Genomic DNA, 19,813 nt, shown 5'->3' with positions numbered 1-19,813 from the left:
TTTATATTTAAATAATAATATCTATTTTAAAAGAGTATTTCCCAAAATACCCCAAAAACTCCCCTTATTTCCCTAAATACCCCCAAAACTCTCATTTTATATATTGTATATATAATATCAGCAAACACTAGCAACAATGTCAAGAGATACTAACAACAATATTAACTTATATCTATATATAATGTTGTAACATAATAGAATAATTGTGTAATCGAGACAAGCAGAAACGTAAAAGAGACAAAGATTTACGTGGTTCACCAACGTTGTGTTGGCTACGTCCACGGGCAGGAAAGAAGAACAGATTGTGTGTCTACTTCTATATAAATAAATAGGTACACAGACCTCGTTTGGCTAGCGGCAAACAACAGATTCAAGACATACTAACGTATATAAAAAATAAAAAAATAAAAAAGAAAAAAATAGTTCGCTGCTCTCGATATTCATAATGCATGTATTAATGTGGATCGTACCACCAACGTTTCTAATTCATAATGTACTCGGAAAAATCAAGGTTTCTATTTAAATTGTTTAAGTCTTTTAGATGAATTACATTGAATCCAATAAACTACTAATACAATTATCAATTACGTAGCAAACAAATTAGGTTCGGTGTTTTCGGTAAGAAGAAACATATTTGAAAATCAAAATAACCTTGTGACATTCTTGTATTTATTTGAAGTTACCTCATTTTTTTTCACGGACCTTCTCCATCGCCTGCCATATACTGATGCTATCATATTCCATATCGCTATCATCTTCCACTTCTCCCAAATCAATATCATCATCATATGAATCAAACATATATTCATCTTCATTTTCGTATCTATCTTCATCTTCATCAGACATCTCTTCTTCTTCCTCATAATCTTCACTCAACAAAGGACGAGAGCAAGTCTGACGCTGTAACAAAACTACTCGAAGTTGACTCATCAGAAATCATATGGATCTACATGAAAATAGAGACTCTTATATCCAAATTTCAAATTTAATTCATGTGAATGAATACAGAGAGAGATTACCTGAAGCAAAGAAACCCATGACAGTGATAAAAAGGAGACCAAAGACGCCAAAGATTTTCATGAAAACTTTGGATTTTACCAGAATGATTATACCCAAAGCAACTAGAAAAGCAAGCCAGAAGATATTCATCTCGAGAGACATAGTGTTGAAAACACCCCGGAAAAATTTTTTGGGGGCTCCTTCTAGTAAATCATGGATTTCACTGTTTTTAGTAAAAGGTTATATTGCCCAAAGAATGGAAAATAATAGGTGAATGCCACCTAGTGAAGGGCAATTTTATTTTAAAAAAATTTAAAAGGAAGATGAAAATCCTTTTATTTGTTAGAGCTCGATTTATGGCATAATAGATTGGGACATGTAAATCTAAATGTTTAAAAAAAGATTAGTAAATCTTAATTTTCAAAAAGTTGAAAATTTTCCAAGAAAGGAATGTGTGTTGAACCCAAAAAAGGCTCCGCCATTGGGAGGGGAGCACAAAACCTTTAGTTGATCCCGGGACGAGGGATTTGAAATTTTGTGAAACAAGAGGTGGAAAAAAGTATTTATCATTTTATAGATGATTGCACAAGGTATTTTTTTTTGTTGTAAAGATACAATAACGAAAAGACAAAAATGAAGAAAAATCAACTTAATTGTCGAAAAAGGTGTTAAGTGATGGAGGTGGTGAGTATGTGAAGTTTTAATTTATGCCTCGTGGTATAATTCCCCCCCCAAAATATTCCCTTATGATGTGTTCAAAGCAAAAAAAGACTTAAAGAGATGATAAATTATGTTAATTAATTGGGTTTACCCAAAAAACATGGGGGGGAGGTGTTAACCAAATTATATCGATTAAAGATTCCATAAAAGTAGGGATGTGACTCCCTATGAGTTGGGGAAAAGCAAACCTTTTATTCATACCTAGGGGTGACAAGGTGAATCCCCAACAAGTTGCAATAGGTCCTAAACATTGATTGCATCTTTATTGGTCATGCACTTAATAGAGGCCCATATTTCCCTAGTCCATAAGTCGGGTTTGCAGCGGGGGAAAACATTAACAAGAACTATATTTTTGAGAATGTTTACCCTTGAAAGAGGTAGGAGGATCGTTCGGAAAAAATATGGATAAATCCACTGTTCAATCCCCCAAAAAGGCGAGCAAGTCCGGGGATGTAAAACCCAAAACTTTAAAAAAGGTTAAATTCAAGATTTTGGCCCCGCTTCATAATTTTGGTTTTGGATAACGAAAAAAGACGTTGGGCGGGTTTTGGGGCCGTGCCATTATGGCAAAAAGCAACAAAGTGAAATTGAATAAATTTGAAAAAAACAAAAGGGGTGTTTAGATTTCCCCAAAATTTGGAAGACCGGGGAAGTCCCCAAAGGAAATATCTAGGGTTTTATTAAAAAATAAAAAGCCGCTATTTGGGAAAAGGCTTTAAGCGAAAAAATGATTGACTTCTTGCATATATTAAACCCACGAGAATCTCTTCCATTGTCTTTTCTTTGCGCTTTGCTTTTAAATTCCCCAAATGGAGTAAAAAAAAAAAAAACGCTTTTTAAATGGTAAACTAGGGAAAAAAATTTATATGGAACAACGAAGGGTTTATCCCGGGCCCAGAACGAAGGTATGAAAGCTAGTGAGGGCTCTTAGTATTAAAACAAGCCCTTTGCAATGGCACTTGAAGTTTGGATGGATGTTCCAAAAACCCCTATCAACGAGGATAAGTGTGATACATTAAGAACACAAATAATGGGTTCGTTTTTGTGCTTTTTTGGATGATATGTTGATTTGGGCATCAAATGTCATTATCAACGAGATCAAAAATATGTTGGAGAAATTTCACATGAAAGATATGAGTCTAGTGATTCTCAAAAACAAGATTAAAAAGGGAAACATGAGGGAATTTTCTAACACAATCATAAATTGGGAAAATCTTAAAAAAATTTCTCCTTTTTTTTGAAACCCAAAACTCCCTTTGGGGAAAAGGGATTTGAGTAAAACGGGTGAGCTATCAAAAAAAATATGCAAAGATCATAGGGAGTTTGAAGTTTATCCCTTTAACCCCCTTTCCCTGTCGGAATGGCGCATTCCCCCAACCCAAGAAAAGGGAAAATTGGAAAACTGCGTGGGTTTTAGATACTTAAGTATACTCTTAACTTTTGGAAAGGACACAAACTATCCCCAAGTATGTTTTGATGCAAATTGGGTCTATTAAAAACTCATTTCAAAGGGATATGTGTTCCCTTTTGGGGGAGAGCTATTTCGTAAGTCCCCAAACGAAGTGTATAGCTGATCCACCTAAATCGAGTTTATGCTTTTGACAAAGTAGGGAAGAAGCCGGTGGGTTAGAAACTTTTTAGAAAAATACCATTTGGAAGAAGCCGGGAAAGGGGGTATCGTGATAGTCAGGCATAGGGGGAGACGTAGTGGCTTTTTCAATGGAATCTCAAACTTTAAAAGGGTTGATCACAAGTGGTGTTATCGAGTTGACTATGTAAGGTCGTGGATAACTTGGATCCGTTAACGAAAGTTAAACCGGGTCAAATGCATAAGTTGCTAAAAGGAATGAGTGAAAACCACTCTTAAAAGATGATTATAGTGGAACAAACTTTGGGGATCATGGGCTTGGTTCAATGGGAAAAAAAAGCTATTGACTCTTTTAACACTCAAAAACGGATTATTTTGTCACTAATGCTAACATACCATTTATGTTTTCTGTCATTTAGTGGATTAGTAACTTTAGTCACTTACAAATCCATCACTAAAGTTTTATTAGTGACAAGTTTTTTAATGACGCACCTGCCAATACCTATTCTGCCACTAATCATGTTAAGTGCCACAATTTTGCTAATTAGTGACGGAATTATCCGTCACTAATTAGCGAGTTTTTTTAGTGTAAATGACATCACAAAACTTATGACATATGAAATCATCTCTCCTTCTGTTTATCGATAAACGTCTTATTTAACCATTTTCGTCCGTCCATCAATATATGTCTAATTTAATTTTTACTATTTTTATAATGGACCTTACATTATATTAACTTTATCTCAATCATATTTCATTATAAAACCAATCATACTTCCTTTGTCCCATGGTAGTTGTATTGTTTCATTTTTTACCCGTTTTATAGAAAATGATACCCCTCCGTCCCACAAAGATTGTCTCACTTTGATTGGGCATAAGTGCTATGAAATGTAATGAAAAGTGAGTTGAAAAAGTTAGTGGAATGTGGATCCAACTTTTATATATTAGTTTTATAATAAAATGTGAGTAGGAATAAGTTAGTGGAATATGGGGTCCACAATAAAAATGGTAAAAAAATGAAATGAGACAAATTTTGTGAGACAAACGGAAATGAAAATATGGGTCAATTTTTATAGGACGGAGGGAGTAGTAATAAATAGTTAAAGTGGTGAGAGTGTAAAACAAGAGAGAGAATAATATAGACAAGATTCTTTTCTACATTATTCTCTCTCATACACTACATTCTCTCCACTTTAACTATTTGTCATTTTTGCAAAACTAGTGCAAAAAAAATGACTCAATTGTCTTAGAACAATAGGAATATAAAAATAGAATTCACCTTTTCACAAACTTTTTTCCACTTATTTCTACTATATTTTTTTAAAATCCATTTTCACTAACCTTTTTCTACTCATTTCTACTATTTTTTTAAAATCTGTGTGCCACTTGTTGACTTCTATAAAAATATGTGCTGCCACGTTTGATCGTTTTCATTTAATAATAGAGTAAAGGTCAATTTTGGTCCTAAACATATGACAAAAATACGAATTTTGTCCAGAACATTCATTTTATGTAAAACAGGTCCGTAACAAATGAAAATGAGGCCGAAGTAGTCCTTTTCTTGACGGTTCCGTCAAAAAACTAACGGTTAGTAATAATTGCACAGTGGCATGACCGTTAGTATTTTTATAGAACCGTAAAAAAAGGACCACTGCGATAAGAATTTCATTTGTTATGGACCTGTTTTTCAAAAAGTGAATGTTTTGGACCAAATTCGTACTTTACTCATATGTTTAGGACCAAAATTGACATTTACTCTTAATAATAACTACGGTGATTAGCAAATAAAATTAAATCTTTATTAGGGAAAAATGCACCGGATATTAGAAGTAGTGGCACATGGAGATATAGTGGCACACCGGATATTAGAAATAGTGGATTTTTTTTTATCTCCATGGACAACTACGGTGATTCTTGCTGCCCTCGCGGCGTTAGGAATATCTGCCGGTCAGCTCTACTTTGCCGTGTATCCTAATTCCCAAATACTCGAGATTGAAGATTGATTGGCATATGCCCATCTCGTTTCATCTGTGTTTGCATAAACTTATCTATTAAACTTGTATCCTTTGTATAGTGCCCAACGACCTGCGCTTTATTCAACACAAAGTTATATCCGCAAGTTTAGACCGTTAATATAGTTATGGACAAGTAAGAGTACCGTATCCACGTGGACTATGTAAAGATCTAATTGCCAAAAACCAATCTCAATTACTATTCAAGCAATCATTAAAGGTTTGGTTTATATTCTAACACTACCAAACTCAATATTAAACAAAGATGAATTAACAGAGTAAAAATTTCTTACCGAGAAGGTAGAGTTCTATGGTCTGATATCAATTAATATATATCTATCGACCGATGTAATTTCTATGTCTTCATGCGTCTCAAGAGTTATTAAACGAATCACTATTGTAGGTTATGTCTCCTCTCTAAGTACTCAACCCGTAGATTACACACTAATCACCAGAGTCTAGTGATTAACATCTATATATCCTGATAGTTTGTAGGATTCAATTCTTTCACACAAAACCCAACTTTCTCAATTATTATCAATCACGGTGTTGATTCTTCGCAATTCACCCAATTAAATCCATCTCTCGAATCTTATAATAATGCAATAATTCATATGGTCAATCAAATAGTTGTGAAAGCACAAGAAGAACCAAAACAACATCAAGATCTAGGCATAAAATCACAAATTTTATGATATTTTGATTTTTCTTTCAAAATTCGGATTTTTGGATCCAGTCTGAGTCGATTAGGTTTGGTGCCATTTATATACTGAGGCAATTTTTGGTAGATGAAACATAATTGAGAATTAAAATAACCATATGGCATTATGATAGAAATTATTGAATTCCATCTAAAATTAATTGGTGATAAAATTGATTTAAGTTCTCTCATTCCTTTGATGTAGAATAATACTATAATTATTTATATCACAATGCCACATGGTAAAGAGAAACATAAATGACAAATCAAAATAACCATATGACATTATGATAGAAATCATAAAATCTAAATTTAAAATCAGTTGGTGATAAAAGGAATGACCATATACTTATAAAGTGGTTTCAGTTATTTTCTTACAATCTTTTGTCTAATTAGTGTGGGGCCAAAAAAATATTAGTACTTCATATATATAAAAAATAAAGGAACCGTTAATACAAAATTCACATTCGAATTTATTCTCAGAGCCATTGACATCTACAGATCTCATTTCCTTTTGTCGGCCTTCTGCATCGCCTGCCATATATTGATGTTATCATATTGCATGATGTCTTGAGGTGAACTGGACGTTGTGACCAAATTGTTAATGGCTTGATCACGTAGTGGCCGATATGGCTCGCTCTGAAACAAAACTACTCAACGTTGACTCATCAGATATCATATCAACTGGACTAGATCTAAATATAGGTACTAGATCGGGTTAGGTTGCTAACTGCAAACTATGTCAATAGTCTATATTATAGACGCCAACACGATGGCATTTGCATGTCAACTTAAATTTTGTTTACATAAAAAATTTAGTTAACATAGAAATGTTTTCGTGTTAGCATCTACTTCAATATAAGCGGTTGACATAATTATTAATTAGCAATTACAATAGCAAATAATTAGCAATTAATCACATTACTATAGATGATTTGTCCAAATCTTAATTTTAAATCATGTTCGAGAGAGTTTACCTGAAACAAAGAAACCTCTGACATATGGATACACGAGAGCAAAGAAACCTGACATTTTCATGATAGCTTTTGATTTTAACAGAGAGGTTATACACAAAGTAACTAGAAAAGCACAATAAAAGATATTCCTCTCGACAGCCATAGGTGTTTTTGCGAGAATATGATGATTCAGAATGACAAAATTTATAGGCATATTAAAGTCATAAAATTAAACAGGTTAGGTAAATGACGTCACAAAACTTATGATACATGTGATCATTTCCATTTATTAATTGAGTAATCTAACAACTGCGAGAATGTGACATCACGTAAATCGGTAAATTGTACTCCCTCCGTTCCAAGGAAGATGACCCCTTTCTTGGGCGGCACATGATTTTATGCAGTTATATTTTGTGTGTTAAGAGGAGATAGTAAAGTAAGAGAGGGGAAATAAAGTAGAGATAAAAGTATTTCTATTTTAAGTAATAAGTCATCTTAGGACAAACTAAAAAGGAAAGTGGGTCATCTTCAATGGGACGGAAGGAGTAGTTGCTAAATGCAATTAATTAATTCATGACTTCTAGAAAATTATGGGCTGCTAATATACGTGTGATCATTTCCATTTATTAATTATAATCTAACTACTGTGATTATGTCTTGTACGCTTAGGATATTAGGATAACATCAACTAATGTGAGTTGAAAAAAGCAACAAAGAGATTAATGCTTGTCTGAAATCAAAGATTTCATATTCAAGTCTTATTTGGCATACTCTCAAATTTAAATTTATTTATCCATTCAAAAAAAAATAAACGACAACATCAACCAACTTATACATTTGGTGACAAAATGTAGTGGATAATTTATTTTCATAATCGAAAAATGGGGAAAAAAAACCCCAGTAAGTATGTCAGAATCTTTATTCACTTAAGAAAATGGCACTTTAATCAACAAAATCCTTTTATTTTAATTGAATTGAGATATTTACGTATTCGAATTAATAACGAGAATTGTATAAAGTGTGGCGTGTGTCACTAGAAGCGGCACGTGACACCATGCAATCTCAATGCGCACCTCCCTTCCAACGCTACAAGCCCGCAGTGCACTGTCAACGAGAAGTGTTGCTCTGTATTCTATTATCGTTGATACTCTAAAGTCATGTTTGGTATGATGTAATGGAACGGTGGAATGGAATGTGATTCCAAAATAATAATATATGACGTTTTCATATAACAGACAGTTTGCATTTTATTCCATGTAATTGCTATATGCTTACTACTGGCTATACTATTTCTAGTTTCTACATTGTATAATTGCAATACTCCTACTAAATAGTTAGCAATTGATCACATCCCTGCATATATATAATCAAAACTTGGAGGACTAATATAATTGTGTTAAAAATATATTGTATTGCATAAAAGTTAAAACAACCTAAAATCAATAAATGAATAATGTAACAAACACATTACTCTTTAATATTGATCAAGACTTGGTGAGTTTGAGCCAGAGCAACTACATATTTATTAAATATTGACGAAGACTGGTAAGCTTGATCTGCAACACTTTTTTGAATATGGACTACGACTTGTAAGTTTTGAAGTACTACACATTGTTTAGTTGGCAACAAAAAAATGTATAAAATGCTTCCACTTTTACTACCGCTGAGATTCTTTACACATAGATGCAACAAGGACAGACATATAATTAAGATTAAAATAGTTAGAATTTTATAATCAGCCATTAAATAAGTAGTTGTGTAACAACCGGGACAAGGAGGAAACCTATTGCGCATTTAACATTACTGACTTTTTATGCAAAACTTCTGATAATGTATTTATTTGTATCCTATAGTTATACAAATTTTATTATTATTGTTCCTAATTCACATGTACTCTTCTCAATTTCACACTAACAGAAAAAAATTATATATCTCCCACTTGACATCAAAAGATAATTGACATATAAAGTCAATTCGTCCAATTCACCTCAGTCAGACTGTAATCCACCTTAACATAGTGTTATGTTGCCGAACATTTTTTTGTCAAATAATGTCAAGCAGGACATGTCGAATTTTTAGCTAAGTATTGTTGGAATCGTAACCAATTAAATGTAGTTTGACCAGGTTTAGTTGAGTTATGATCGTGGTATATTCGCTTTCTCTAAATCGATTATCAGCAATTGAGAAATTATGAATCTGAGTTTGTAACTTGAATGTGGAGCTTATGCAACCATGTACCTAGACATGGGCCTAGTACGTGGACTTGGACATGTCAATTGACCTTTGAGATGTCTGTGTCTTGTTTGTTAGGGCTACAACTTGCCTAACATGAGGATCTGATAAAATTGTGCTAGTTGTTCGCAAAAACATGTGAATTATATTCAGATGCATTTCGGTATTGAAACAAGAGTTGCCCTACCATTGATGATCTTTGCGTGAGAATGCAAATGGTTCTCGATTGTTTCCCCCGTTTATCTCTTCCCCTCCCCTTTTAATTTGATAAATGTTGGTTGATTCTATATTTCATTATAGTTCTCGATCAGATCGATTCATTAAAGAAATTGATTCAATACATTTCTTATGTACCCATAGGTACTATATTGGATTTGAATCAGATTTTGGATCAAATCTATATTTATTGATGGCCTCCATTATGTTGTTGCTAGCAAATACCACTATTTTTGGTTTCGGATCTTCCAAATCACTCCCGCAGTACATCGGGCCCTTTTTTTGGTCCTTTGAGAAAAAGATTCATTCTCTTCATAAAAAATAGGAGGTAGAACCAATAAAGATTTCATTTTCGATTCATCCATGGCCTATTCAAAATTGTTTTTGATCCAATCCGTAGGAATCAACAGAAAAGGCAAACAAAATTTTCCGCGTCTCTTTCATTCCCTCGAACATTGTTTGAATCATCTCCCGTTATTCTGTCCTAGATGATTCAAGAGAGTCAAAGCCATTGTTGTTATATATAGGTAAAGATCTTTCCCAAGTTACTATCGTAATGTGGCTCTTGATACCAATTGTTGAGATTGAAGGGCTTCGGCTGATCAGTTGAAATATGTAAGACAAGTTTATCCTAATAAATATATTCTTTCCATGTACTCCCTTCATCCTAAAAAATGCTCCATTTGTCTCATACTACTTGCACATTTTATTTACGGACTGTCCCGAACTATTTGCACTTTTCTATTTTAAGTAAAAATTATGGTATTTAATTTAGATATTAGCGTTAATTAGTGTTTCCTTATTAAGTGTTGTCTTATTACACTTCATATTCTAATTTAATTACTCTAATTTCTCATGTTCAAATTTACGTTGTCAAAGTGAAAAGTGCGAGTAGCAGGACGGATGGAGTAGACAACATTTGAAATGACACAGGTTTTAATGTACAATTAGTAAAGTAAGATAGAGATAGAAAAAAAATTAATTGGAGTATTGTTCGGCGGTTCCAATTCCAGTTCAAGAACAACCGGTTCAGTGGGCGGTTTTTGGGTTGAAACCAGCAGTTCCGGACAGTTCAGCGGTTCATCTTTTTTCTGTCTATTTAAATTTTATTTATCTACAAAAGGCGCATAAATAAAATTCAAACAATAAGAATGAAAGTTGCAATTTTATTCATATAAATTTTAACGGGACTACAGGTTACAATTATAATGATTACAATTTACAAATGACTTGAAGTCTTAAACAATAAATTTAAATATACTTGTAAATTTCAACAAGTCCTACAAAAAAGACTTGAAGTTTTGAATAATAAATTTATAAGTATATACCCTTAGTTAGCAATGGAGATGTTTCTACATAACTAAATTGAGAACACATTTAGCAATTCAACCTTAAATATTGAGTTTAGTCTAACAATCAACAATTGTGGTATAATTGTCAAAATTTTCCCGAATTTAGTCTTATAGAGAAGTCTCCTTCACCGAATAGAGTATATACAAATACAATTATTTAATCGTATTTGCATATTTTTACAGTTTAACCAAATGAAAAAAAAATTAAGAAAAAGGACTTGAGCTCAATTTTAATTTAAAATTTAAGTTGAGGTGTCTATGTATCTCCAATGCTCAATTGCATTGGGGGATCAAAGCCCACGTAGTTCTCTTACCTTACTTACCTATTTGGCTTGGCCGGCGGTTGACGGTTGACCTATGCTTCATCCTCGGTGTATTCTTCGCCTTCCTCCTCTACACGAGTGTCCCAATTTGGTTCTTTGTTCTCTCATGTTAGCTTTGGCTCAATTATCAAGTAACATCACAACTTCCATATTTCTCGTGGAGATGTTATTTCTTTTTTCGTCTAAGACACATGCTCCAACACTAAAAGAGGACTCGACGGCGACAATAGAAGCCGGAACAGAAAAAAAATCTCCTTGGCCATTGACGCAAGTATGGGAAAATCTTTCTTGTGTATTCCCCACCAGTCAAGGACGTCGATTTGGGCAGGAGTAGGACCTTCATTATTAAACGAAAAGCGTGAATCGTAATATAAATCTAACTCACTTACAGTACCTGTCGAGCTCCCTCCGTCGGTGTTGTAGCTGTATAGATAAGCTAATTGGAGTGCGCATCGCATCATAATGAAATCCGAAGCCAATATCAAGTTGTTGTTATACTTGATTTCATATTCGGTATAAAGAGTACGCAAGTTATACTCGAAGGTATGTTGGACAACTGAACAATTCGAGGGGTTTATTTGAAATATTTCAGATAAATTTACTTTGAATTCGTCATTGGTATCCGTTTGCAATGCTTGAAGTGGATCAAGATCAATAGTATTCAATTTGTTATAATAAAAATCTAAAATCTTGGAGGCACGGGCTAATTTCCATTTCGGATCCAAGACCTTTGCAATCAAAAACACCGCTGGAATCTCACTGAAATACTTAAGTCATTTGTCAATTACATAATACAAAATACACATCAATTCAAGAGACGATGTAGCATTTTTCATTGTTTTCTTAAAAGCAAGTGATATATACTGCCTCCGATCCTTCATAGTTGAGTCATTTTTCCATTTCGGGATGTTTCCTTATAGTTGAGTCATTTCCATATATAGTAACTTTTTCCTCTTTCATACTTTACTCTCTCTTACTTTATTCTCTCTACTTTATTCACTTTTTACTTTATTCTCTCTACCTTTTTCGCTTTCTTACTTTTTTATCTATTTATTTAACATACTCAACATTCATTTCTTAAACTCCGTGCCGAAAATTTCCGCCTCAACTATGAGGGAACGGAGGGAATATATATGCAGTGCTCTAAAACACTAATAAACACCCGATGATTCAACTGTCGCATTTTTTAAATTTTTGAACAATTTAAATAAACTCATGTTTTGCTCCCAATAACTATGCAACATATATAAATCAACAACAGTATGAGTTCTAAAAAAACACTCAAAGAATCTTTATGCCCCAAAGTAGAATTCAGACAATCATATGTCGAGTTCCATCTATGAGACACATCCATGACAATATTTGTATATCTGACCTTCTTTTGATGGCAATATTTTTTCCAGGCTTCGCCAATAGGCGGCTTTTGGTGGACCAATCTAATGGCAGTTCTAATAGGAGTAACATGCTTTTGTTATAATTCAAGCGCATCTTGTACACATAAATTCAAAATATGACATATGCATCTTTGAAGAAAATACTTATCACCAATAACCGGAGAACAAGCCGCAATCAACACACTAATACTTGCAGTGTTAACCGTTGCATTATCAAAACCAACAGAAAATATCTTATTACATAATTGAAATTCATCAAATACTTGAATAATTAAAAAAAAACAATTTTGGGTGTAGTGTGTGGTGTAGGAAATTCTCTAAAACCAATTAACCACTTGTTCAAAGTCCAACTATTGTCCACAAAATGAACTGTAATGCCCATGTACAAATGTTTATTAAAACAATCGGTCCATACATCAGAGCAAATGTTCACTTTGTGTCCTTAGTTGACTAGATAACGTGATAATTCAATTTTTTTTTCTCCAAACATTGTCGAACGGTACATCGTTGAACGATAAATCTGCTTATTTTTTTCAGAAACATTAAAAGCACCTTGCATAATTACCTCATATTTTTTATAATTAAAAGTATCAAAAGGAAATGCTTCATTGCAGCCATATAGTTATAGCTTCAGTCATATTTTTAGGATCATATTTAAAAAGAGGCCCACCTAATTGAGACAAATCTGAGCCTCTGGGAGGGAAGTTTAGTTGGGTTTGGGTAGCGTTATTGCCACATTCTACCGGAAGCTTTTTCGTCGATTGGCGACGGAGAGTGCCATATCCCCCACCACTCCCAAATATGTAGACTTTGGGACAATATTTACATTATGCATAAAACACCAATGTCTCTTCTTGAGAGAGCGTATCTTCAGGACTTGGAACTACCACCGAGATCTTCTGTAATGTTTAAAATAATATCATATTGAATGCCTTTTTATAAGGACGACTAGTTTGATCTTGGGCAATTCCTCTGCTCCGATCACCACCACGAGAAGAAGACATATTCAAAAGTAAAAGTAGTATGGAATACAGAGTATTAAATGGTAAGTAAATAACAGCTTAAGTCAACTATGAGCACAACAACAAGTAAAGTAGTAAACAACTTGGACAAATTAGAGAAAATGAGGATAGAGAATAGAGAAATCGAGATTGAGAAGATAAATCCTTATCAACACAAGAATGAGGTGAGTAAAAATGATGAGGAACGGGGTATTCATAGGAGAAAATTTAGGAGAAATTAGATTTTTAAAAAATACAAATTTCAAATTTCAAATTTAGCCTATTCACTAGCGAAATCGGCGTTTAAGGCTGGTTGAACTGGCGGTTCAAGTCCACGGTTTCTAACCGGTTTTCAAGCCTACGCCTGCCACCTGAAAAGCTGTCGGAACCGGTGAAAACCGGCATGAATCGGCAGTTCAAACCGGCGGTTATAAATATCATATTTCAATGCCTTTTTATAAGGACTCCTTAAAAACTATCATATTTCAATGCCTGAAAACCTATATCCTGGGCCGGAATCCTACTTTGAACCATTGAACCGGCGGCAAACTGGCGGTTTCGGTTTCTCAAAATGTTGAACCTGAACCGAACCGTGTGAACCGCCAAACCGTCCGACGGTTCAAAACCGCCTCTCCAGTTTCGGTTTCGGGTTACGAACCGACGGTTAACCGCTAGTTCGGTTCGGTTTGTGCAAGCCTGAGAAACTCCATTCCGTTCTACATTGGAATAGTCATTCCTTCCATTTAGCTAAGGAATTCCATTTATTTCCCATTTCTTCTTATTTTAAATTTAACAAAATTGTATACGTATTATCTTATACTATTATATTTAAATTTAATATCATCTCAATTTTATAATAAAACTAAAATTTTAGAATTTTTAATATTTGAAAACACACGCCACATATGCCCCGCACACACCACCACACATGTATACACACAACACACACACAAACACACAATTGAGTCATTTCCTTTTTTTTATAAAAAATTTATCATCTCTCATACTTCCTTCTCTTTTCATTTCTTACTTTCTTTTCATCTCTTACTTTATTCTCTCTCTTACTCTACTCTTCTCACTTTAACTTTTAACACATCAATTTATTAAATCTCGTGTCCAAAAGAAAAAATAGTCTCTAACTACCCTGAGACAGAGGGAGTTCTACCACATGGAATCTCGCTAGATATAAGGAGAGAAGTACGACTAAAATAATTAATAGTATAAACCAAGACTAAGTAATTAATATTGACCAAGACACAGTTGGCATTTCAGATTTTACAAATTAATTACTCCATTAGACAACATAAATTTTGTCACAACCAGCATCAATGGCTGCGACAGGCAAAATGCAGAAGGTGCAGCCTCTTTTACTACAGTTGGAGACAAACAAGGAGGACTACTTTCCGGTGGCTGTTTCCTTCGGCCCATACCACCATGGCGAACCGGAGCTCGCTTTTGTGGAGGCCTTCAAACCTAAGGCCGTTCAATTATTCATTTCAGGCGCCCCACAAAGGTATGAATTCTACCACAGCAAAGTAGTTAATATCATTGGTGACATAAGAAACTGCTATGAAGAAACCTCGGTGGCTAGCTACTCGGACGATTGCCTAGCCGAGATGATGCTTCGCGACGCTTCCTTGATGATAATTTACATGGAAATCTCTACATTGGACGAGACACAGAAGATAGATGACGTGATGTTGGACAAGCTTTGGGCGATGAGGGACGAGCTTGGCATGTTGATCACACTGGCGATTTTGTCTCGTGACTTACTTTTGCTTCAGAATCAAATCCCTATGTTTGTCATGGAGCTTTTGATGGATTTGAGATATGGTGCTGGAAAATTCGATTCCTTACTTAACAGGTACTCCATGTGTTTTTTTTAGCAAAATATAATACAATTATTCTCTCCTACTTTCCTATCTCTATTTAACTCTCTAAACATCATTTTCTTAAATCACATGCCCGACAGAATGTCTCACTTATGATAGGACAGAAGAAGCATCACTATTAGGTAATTTTGTTGTAGTGTCGCCTCTTATTTCCTTCGAAAATGACAGATACTTGTGTATGGCGATCTACGGAGAGTATCGCGAAAAAATAATATGTACGAAGCCTGTGCACCTCGTCGAAGCCATCCATACGCTGCTTGTCTCAGAGCCCGAGAAGACCAGCCACGGATGCTGCAAATGCGCATTGCTTTGCTGCTTCAAGGTTTCATGCAAATTGCTCTGCTGCCCAAGAGTTAAGAAAAATCTAGAAACTGGTGCTCCTCAAGAAACAAATCCTGGTTTAATGCACCAGCTTCTAAACTTTTGCACTTGCAAGAACAACAGAACAGCAAAGAAAGACAACATCAAGAAATTCGTCCATTCGTTCCGTTCAGTGACCGAACTCAAGGCGAAGGGCATCCACTTCAAGCCAAATTCAACTCAATCTCTGATGGATGTCAGCTTCGAATCTGGCTTCTTCTATGGCAGCCTTCATCTGCCAGAGTGGGGAGTTTCCAAGAAAACAAGGGTCACCTTTATGAACTTGATTGCCTATGAATTCAGCCCTAAGAGCCCGGCAAGTGGCCAGGTGGCGGCATACATAAGTTTTATGAAGTCGCTCATTGAGAAGCCCGAAGACGTGAAGGAACTGCGAGAGAAGAAAATCTTCTACAACATGCTTGGAAGCGACGAAGAGGTTTTCAACATCTACAAAGATATCAACACCTATGGGGCCGAAAATCCAATGCAATTCAGCAAAGTGCGGGACAAGATCCAAGAACATTATAACAGCCGTGCAAAGACATGGCTGGCTGAGATCTTGCACACTAATTTTCGATCTCCATGGACGGCTACAGCCTTTCTTGCTGCCCTCGCAGCTTTAGGAATATCTGCCGGTCAGCTCTACTTCACCATGTATCCTAATTCCTAGTTGCAAGATTGAAGATTGATTGAAAATTAATGAGGCCAAAATACCGCCATTTATGAATTTTGAGTATATGTTACCACTGTATTTAGTGGCCATGGTCTCATTTATCTTTTACTCCATATTTATGTGCCACCATTCCACGTTCACTTTCATTTTATTTGATAAACAAAAAATTGTGACAAATTTCATTTACAGCGTAAATTTCTAGTTGGCATCTCAAAATTCAAATCTAGACGCAAATCAATCAAAAATCATGAATAGGTTATATCAATATTATTACCAAAATGCTCATAGTCATTAAGCAGTTTCGACAAGCATTTTAACTGTTAGCACAGCATGGAGCTTTTAGATCACTCGCGGCATTAAATTTACTAAATAAATACTCAAAAGCAATTACAAAGCAGACTATTGAGATTGTGGCAGCATCCCCAGATATACAATTGTATCATAAATAGCCAAGGATAATCACACAAACTATACTTCGTCCACATATATTTTCCTATATAAATCCCAGCCACGTCAAACGATATATCCTGCGGGACTCAGCCAAAAAGGAGCTGCACTGTATCTTTGCAACTATCTCACCATTTCAGAGAGCCAAACAGCATTATGCTTCCTGTTCAACCCCCAAAAACAAAACGGTGTGGGTGTATAGATATGATATGATTTGTGTTAAATGGAGGAGTGGTTTTTCTAAATCTATAAAACATGCATGGAAATAAAATAAATGTAACTTAAGAGGGCTTAGTTTTATATTATTTCGGGGGAGGGGGTGGTTTGGACTTTGGAGAAGGAAAACTTACTTAATATTCGATATGGGAGTTTGAGTAGCCAAAGCCTTGAGCAAAGGAGTCTTGATGAGTAAACTGTCATAGTCATCCATGGGTCAACAGTTGAGGGAAATGTACAAATTTTTAGTGAAATAGTAATTCACAACTGTAGGAGATAAAGAATGACAGTGTCAGATGAAATTTGAAAGTTACCTGTGCATCGGAACCTAGCTGAGTTCCGATTGTATCTTTCTTAGGAGCTCCATCTGCACCCCTAGCAGATCCTTTGGTGTCACCCTGCCCATAGGTCACAACTTGGAATGAAATCGTGAAATAATTAGTAACTTAGAAAAAATGGAAAATCGTTGAAAAACAGGAGAGATTCAGATACCTCTCTGTACCTAGCCAAGTAGACCTTCAGTGGAGTAATATAATCCTCAAAGCCTAAGGTCGCCATAGCCCACAACAAATCATCCCCGTTTATTGTCTTTCTTTTCTCTTTCTGGCATTTATCACTAGCTCTATAAGAAGCAGAAAAATTGACATGTTATTATTCGATAAAGTAAAAGTTTCATCAAAATAGATCTTCAGTTACATATCACTTGCAACCAACTATGAGGCACTCATATAAATCGAATTATGAGCCAATTATATCTCATCATACATTCGAAGAATATGACACCGGATATTTTATCAGAAAGCAGTCCCGAATAGTTGTTGAAAGCTCAAATTTTACCATATAAGTCCTGAGAGGAGATTTGAAGTTTATGGAACAAATAGATCCACGAAGAATTATAACTTACACAACCAAAAAGATCTGACTGGATACCACAAGTAATTACTCATTTAATTATGCATGCTGCATTTTACACTCGTTTTTGTCAATAATTTCATGGAAAAATATTATTTTGGCAAAGATCCATACAGAAAAAGAAAGGTAAATATCCAATCACAGAATAAATAAGAGAGATACATATGAGATAAACTCACATAATGAAGCATTCATAATCTAATACAACAACTTATTATCAACAACACCAACACTATCAAAGTATCAGCTTATAAATTCAAAAACTGGTGTCCAACAACGATTTCATCTGACATGTCTCATGACCTGATCAAAACCTATTGGAGACAAAGTACTACAAGTTTAATGGGCAATCTCTCCCTGATTTCACATTCGTGAGGCAAACTCATAGCATCGAATAAATAAAATCAATACGGTAAAGGACACAATGTTGACTTTAACACCAAATCAAACACAGGATCAGTTACGCTAGTAATAAAACGAAGCAGCAATCCACCCACTCACATATGCTTATACAAGAAGCAGTAGGTTTGCATATTATACATCGTGATTGGATTGAAAAACCTAAGAAAGGAAAGCTCTAACATTCAACGCGATTGAAATCCAAAGGCAAAAACAGAAAATTCAGCACAGACCACGAAAACATCAATCAGAAAAACTGAATCAGAAGTAATTAGAAAAAGGAATGAGCTCATACTCGCTGGTAACGAAGCTAATGAACTCGGAAACACATTCCTGAACGGTATCCTTAGCATCCTTGGCAATCTTCCCATTCGGCGGCAGTCCTTTCTTCATTATGCGGCCGATGTTGGCAATCGGAAGAAAACGGTCCTGCTCCCGCACGCTAGACTTGGGGCTGAGGTCGCCGTTGTCGTGGCTGCCATCCGACATTTTTCCTCAAAAAAAAACCCTAGAAACATATGCGAAACGATTCAAAAGTTCAACCGATGAATAAATCCTCGAATTAGGAAACACGCAGAAGAAATCGATGAAATAAGCTGGATTCACCATGTGAAAACGTTGATACATGATCAGTAAAAAACTAAAAATGCAGATTTTTTGTGTGTATATAATTCAGCATTTAAGTAATAATAATCAACGCATAGATATATATGTATAGGCAGGAAGAAGAAGAGTGGGTGTGAGTACCTGGAAGATTTGTATTTGGCGCGCTTGGAAATGGGAGAAGTGTGATTGGGCGAAGAGGGCGAAATCTGAGAGAGGAGAGAGAGAGATCGGACGACGGAGAGATGAGGAAGGAGCTTATTTATTACGGCTGCGCTATTTTCTCATCTTTTTAAAATATTTATACTTTGGATGACTCCAATTATGTTGAGAATATAGACTAATTACTGCTGCTTTTACTGAGGTAAGTTTTGGGAAAGTAGTTATTTCGAATATTCGGTGTATATATTATATTATACTCCTAGTATTGTTTTTTTACAGTATAAATTTATGAATAAACTATATACAGAAAAAATATGTACGCGTTTTAAAAATTATTTTTATTATTAAAACTAGAATAAATGTCATAGCTGGTCCTGAACATAACCTATTAAAATTATTAAAATTAATTTTTGGGTTAAAATTGTTTAAAAATCAATCAAAATCGGATTAAAATCGCTTAAAAATTGACGGAAATATTAGTGTAGGACCAATTGTGATCCGGGTTAAAATGTTCAAGATGCAAAAATTCAAAAGATAAAGTATATGACCAAAATCGTAAAATAGGCATATGTTCAGGACCAATTTTGGCATTTACTCTTAAAATTATACTATGCCATAATCTTATATACTACTAGTATAACTTTATAGTTATTGAT

At 34.7% G+C, this 19,813-nt stretch overlaps 2 protein-coding genes and 1 long non-coding RNA gene across 3 annotated transcripts; 1 reads left to right on the top strand and 2 right to left on the bottom strand.

Moving 5' to 3' along the window:
* Positions 1–6,415: 6,415 nt before the first annotated feature.
* Positions 6,416–7,133, bottom strand: LOC125209591. Its single transcript, XR_007174332.1, has 2 exons — positions 6,997–7,133; positions 6,416–6,669 (listed from the first exon to the last, which is right to left on the bottom strand). It is a non-coding gene; the product is annotated as an uncharacterized LOC125209591 (long non-coding RNA).
* A 7,666-nt stretch (positions 7,134–14,799) lies between these two features.
* Positions 14,800–16,473, top strand: LOC125217073 (UPF0481 protein At3g47200-like). Its single transcript, XM_048118897.1, has 2 exons — positions 14,800–15,357; positions 15,554–16,473. The coding sequence occupies exons 1-2, from the start codon at positions 14,822–14,824 to the stop codon at positions 16,413–16,415; spliced, it is 1,398 nt and encodes a 465-aa protein (XP_047974854.1). The 5' UTR covers positions 14,800–14,821; the 3' UTR covers positions 16,416–16,473.
* A 188-nt stretch (positions 16,474–16,661) lies between these two features.
* On the bottom strand, positions 16,662–19,267 carry LOC125215203 (nuclear transcription factor Y subunit B-1-like). Its single transcript, XM_048116553.1, has 6 exons — positions 19,140–19,267; positions 18,688–18,900; positions 17,574–17,703; positions 17,400–17,479; positions 17,216–17,281; positions 16,662–17,028 (listed from the first exon to the last, which is right to left on the bottom strand). The coding sequence occupies exons 2-6, from the start codon at positions 18,879–18,881 to the stop codon at positions 16,989–16,991; spliced, it is 510 nt and encodes a 169-aa protein (XP_047972510.1). The 5' UTR covers positions 18,882–18,900; positions 19,140–19,267; the 3' UTR covers positions 16,662–16,988.
* Positions 19,268–19,813: the final 546 nt, after the last annotated feature.

Source organism: Salvia hispanica, chromosome 3, assembly GCF_023119035.1.
Source record: "Salvia hispanica cultivar TCC Black 2014 chromosome 3, UniMelb_Shisp_WGS_1.0, whole genome shotgun sequence".
Classification (NCBI taxonomy): Eukaryota; Viridiplantae; Streptophyta; class Magnoliopsida; order Lamiales; family Lamiaceae; genus Salvia; species Salvia hispanica.
The sequence above is the reverse complement of the archived record's forward strand: the minus strand, read 5'-3'. Positions and strand labels throughout refer to the sequence as shown.

Coding starts and splice junctions, on each gene's coding strand:
- LOC125217073 (XM_048118897.1), top strand. CDS start 14,822: ATGGCTGCGACAGGCAAAATGCAGAAGGTGCAGCCTCTTTTACTACAG. Junction 15,358..15,553: donor TTCGATTCCTTACTTAACAG/GTACTCCATGTG, acceptor CGAAAATGACAG/ATACTTGTGTATGGCGATCT.
- LOC125215203 (XM_048116553.1), bottom strand. CDS start 18,881: ATGTCGGATGGCAGCCACGACAACGGCGACCTCAGCCCCAAGTCTAGC. Junction 17,704..18,687: donor ATTAGCTTCGTTACCAGCGA/GTATGAGCTCAT, acceptor TGCTTCTTATAG/AGCTAGTGATAAATGCCAGA. Junction 17,029..17,215: donor ACTCCCATATCGAATATTAA/GTAAGTTTTCCT, acceptor GGGGTTGAACAG/GAAGCATAATGCTGTTTGGC.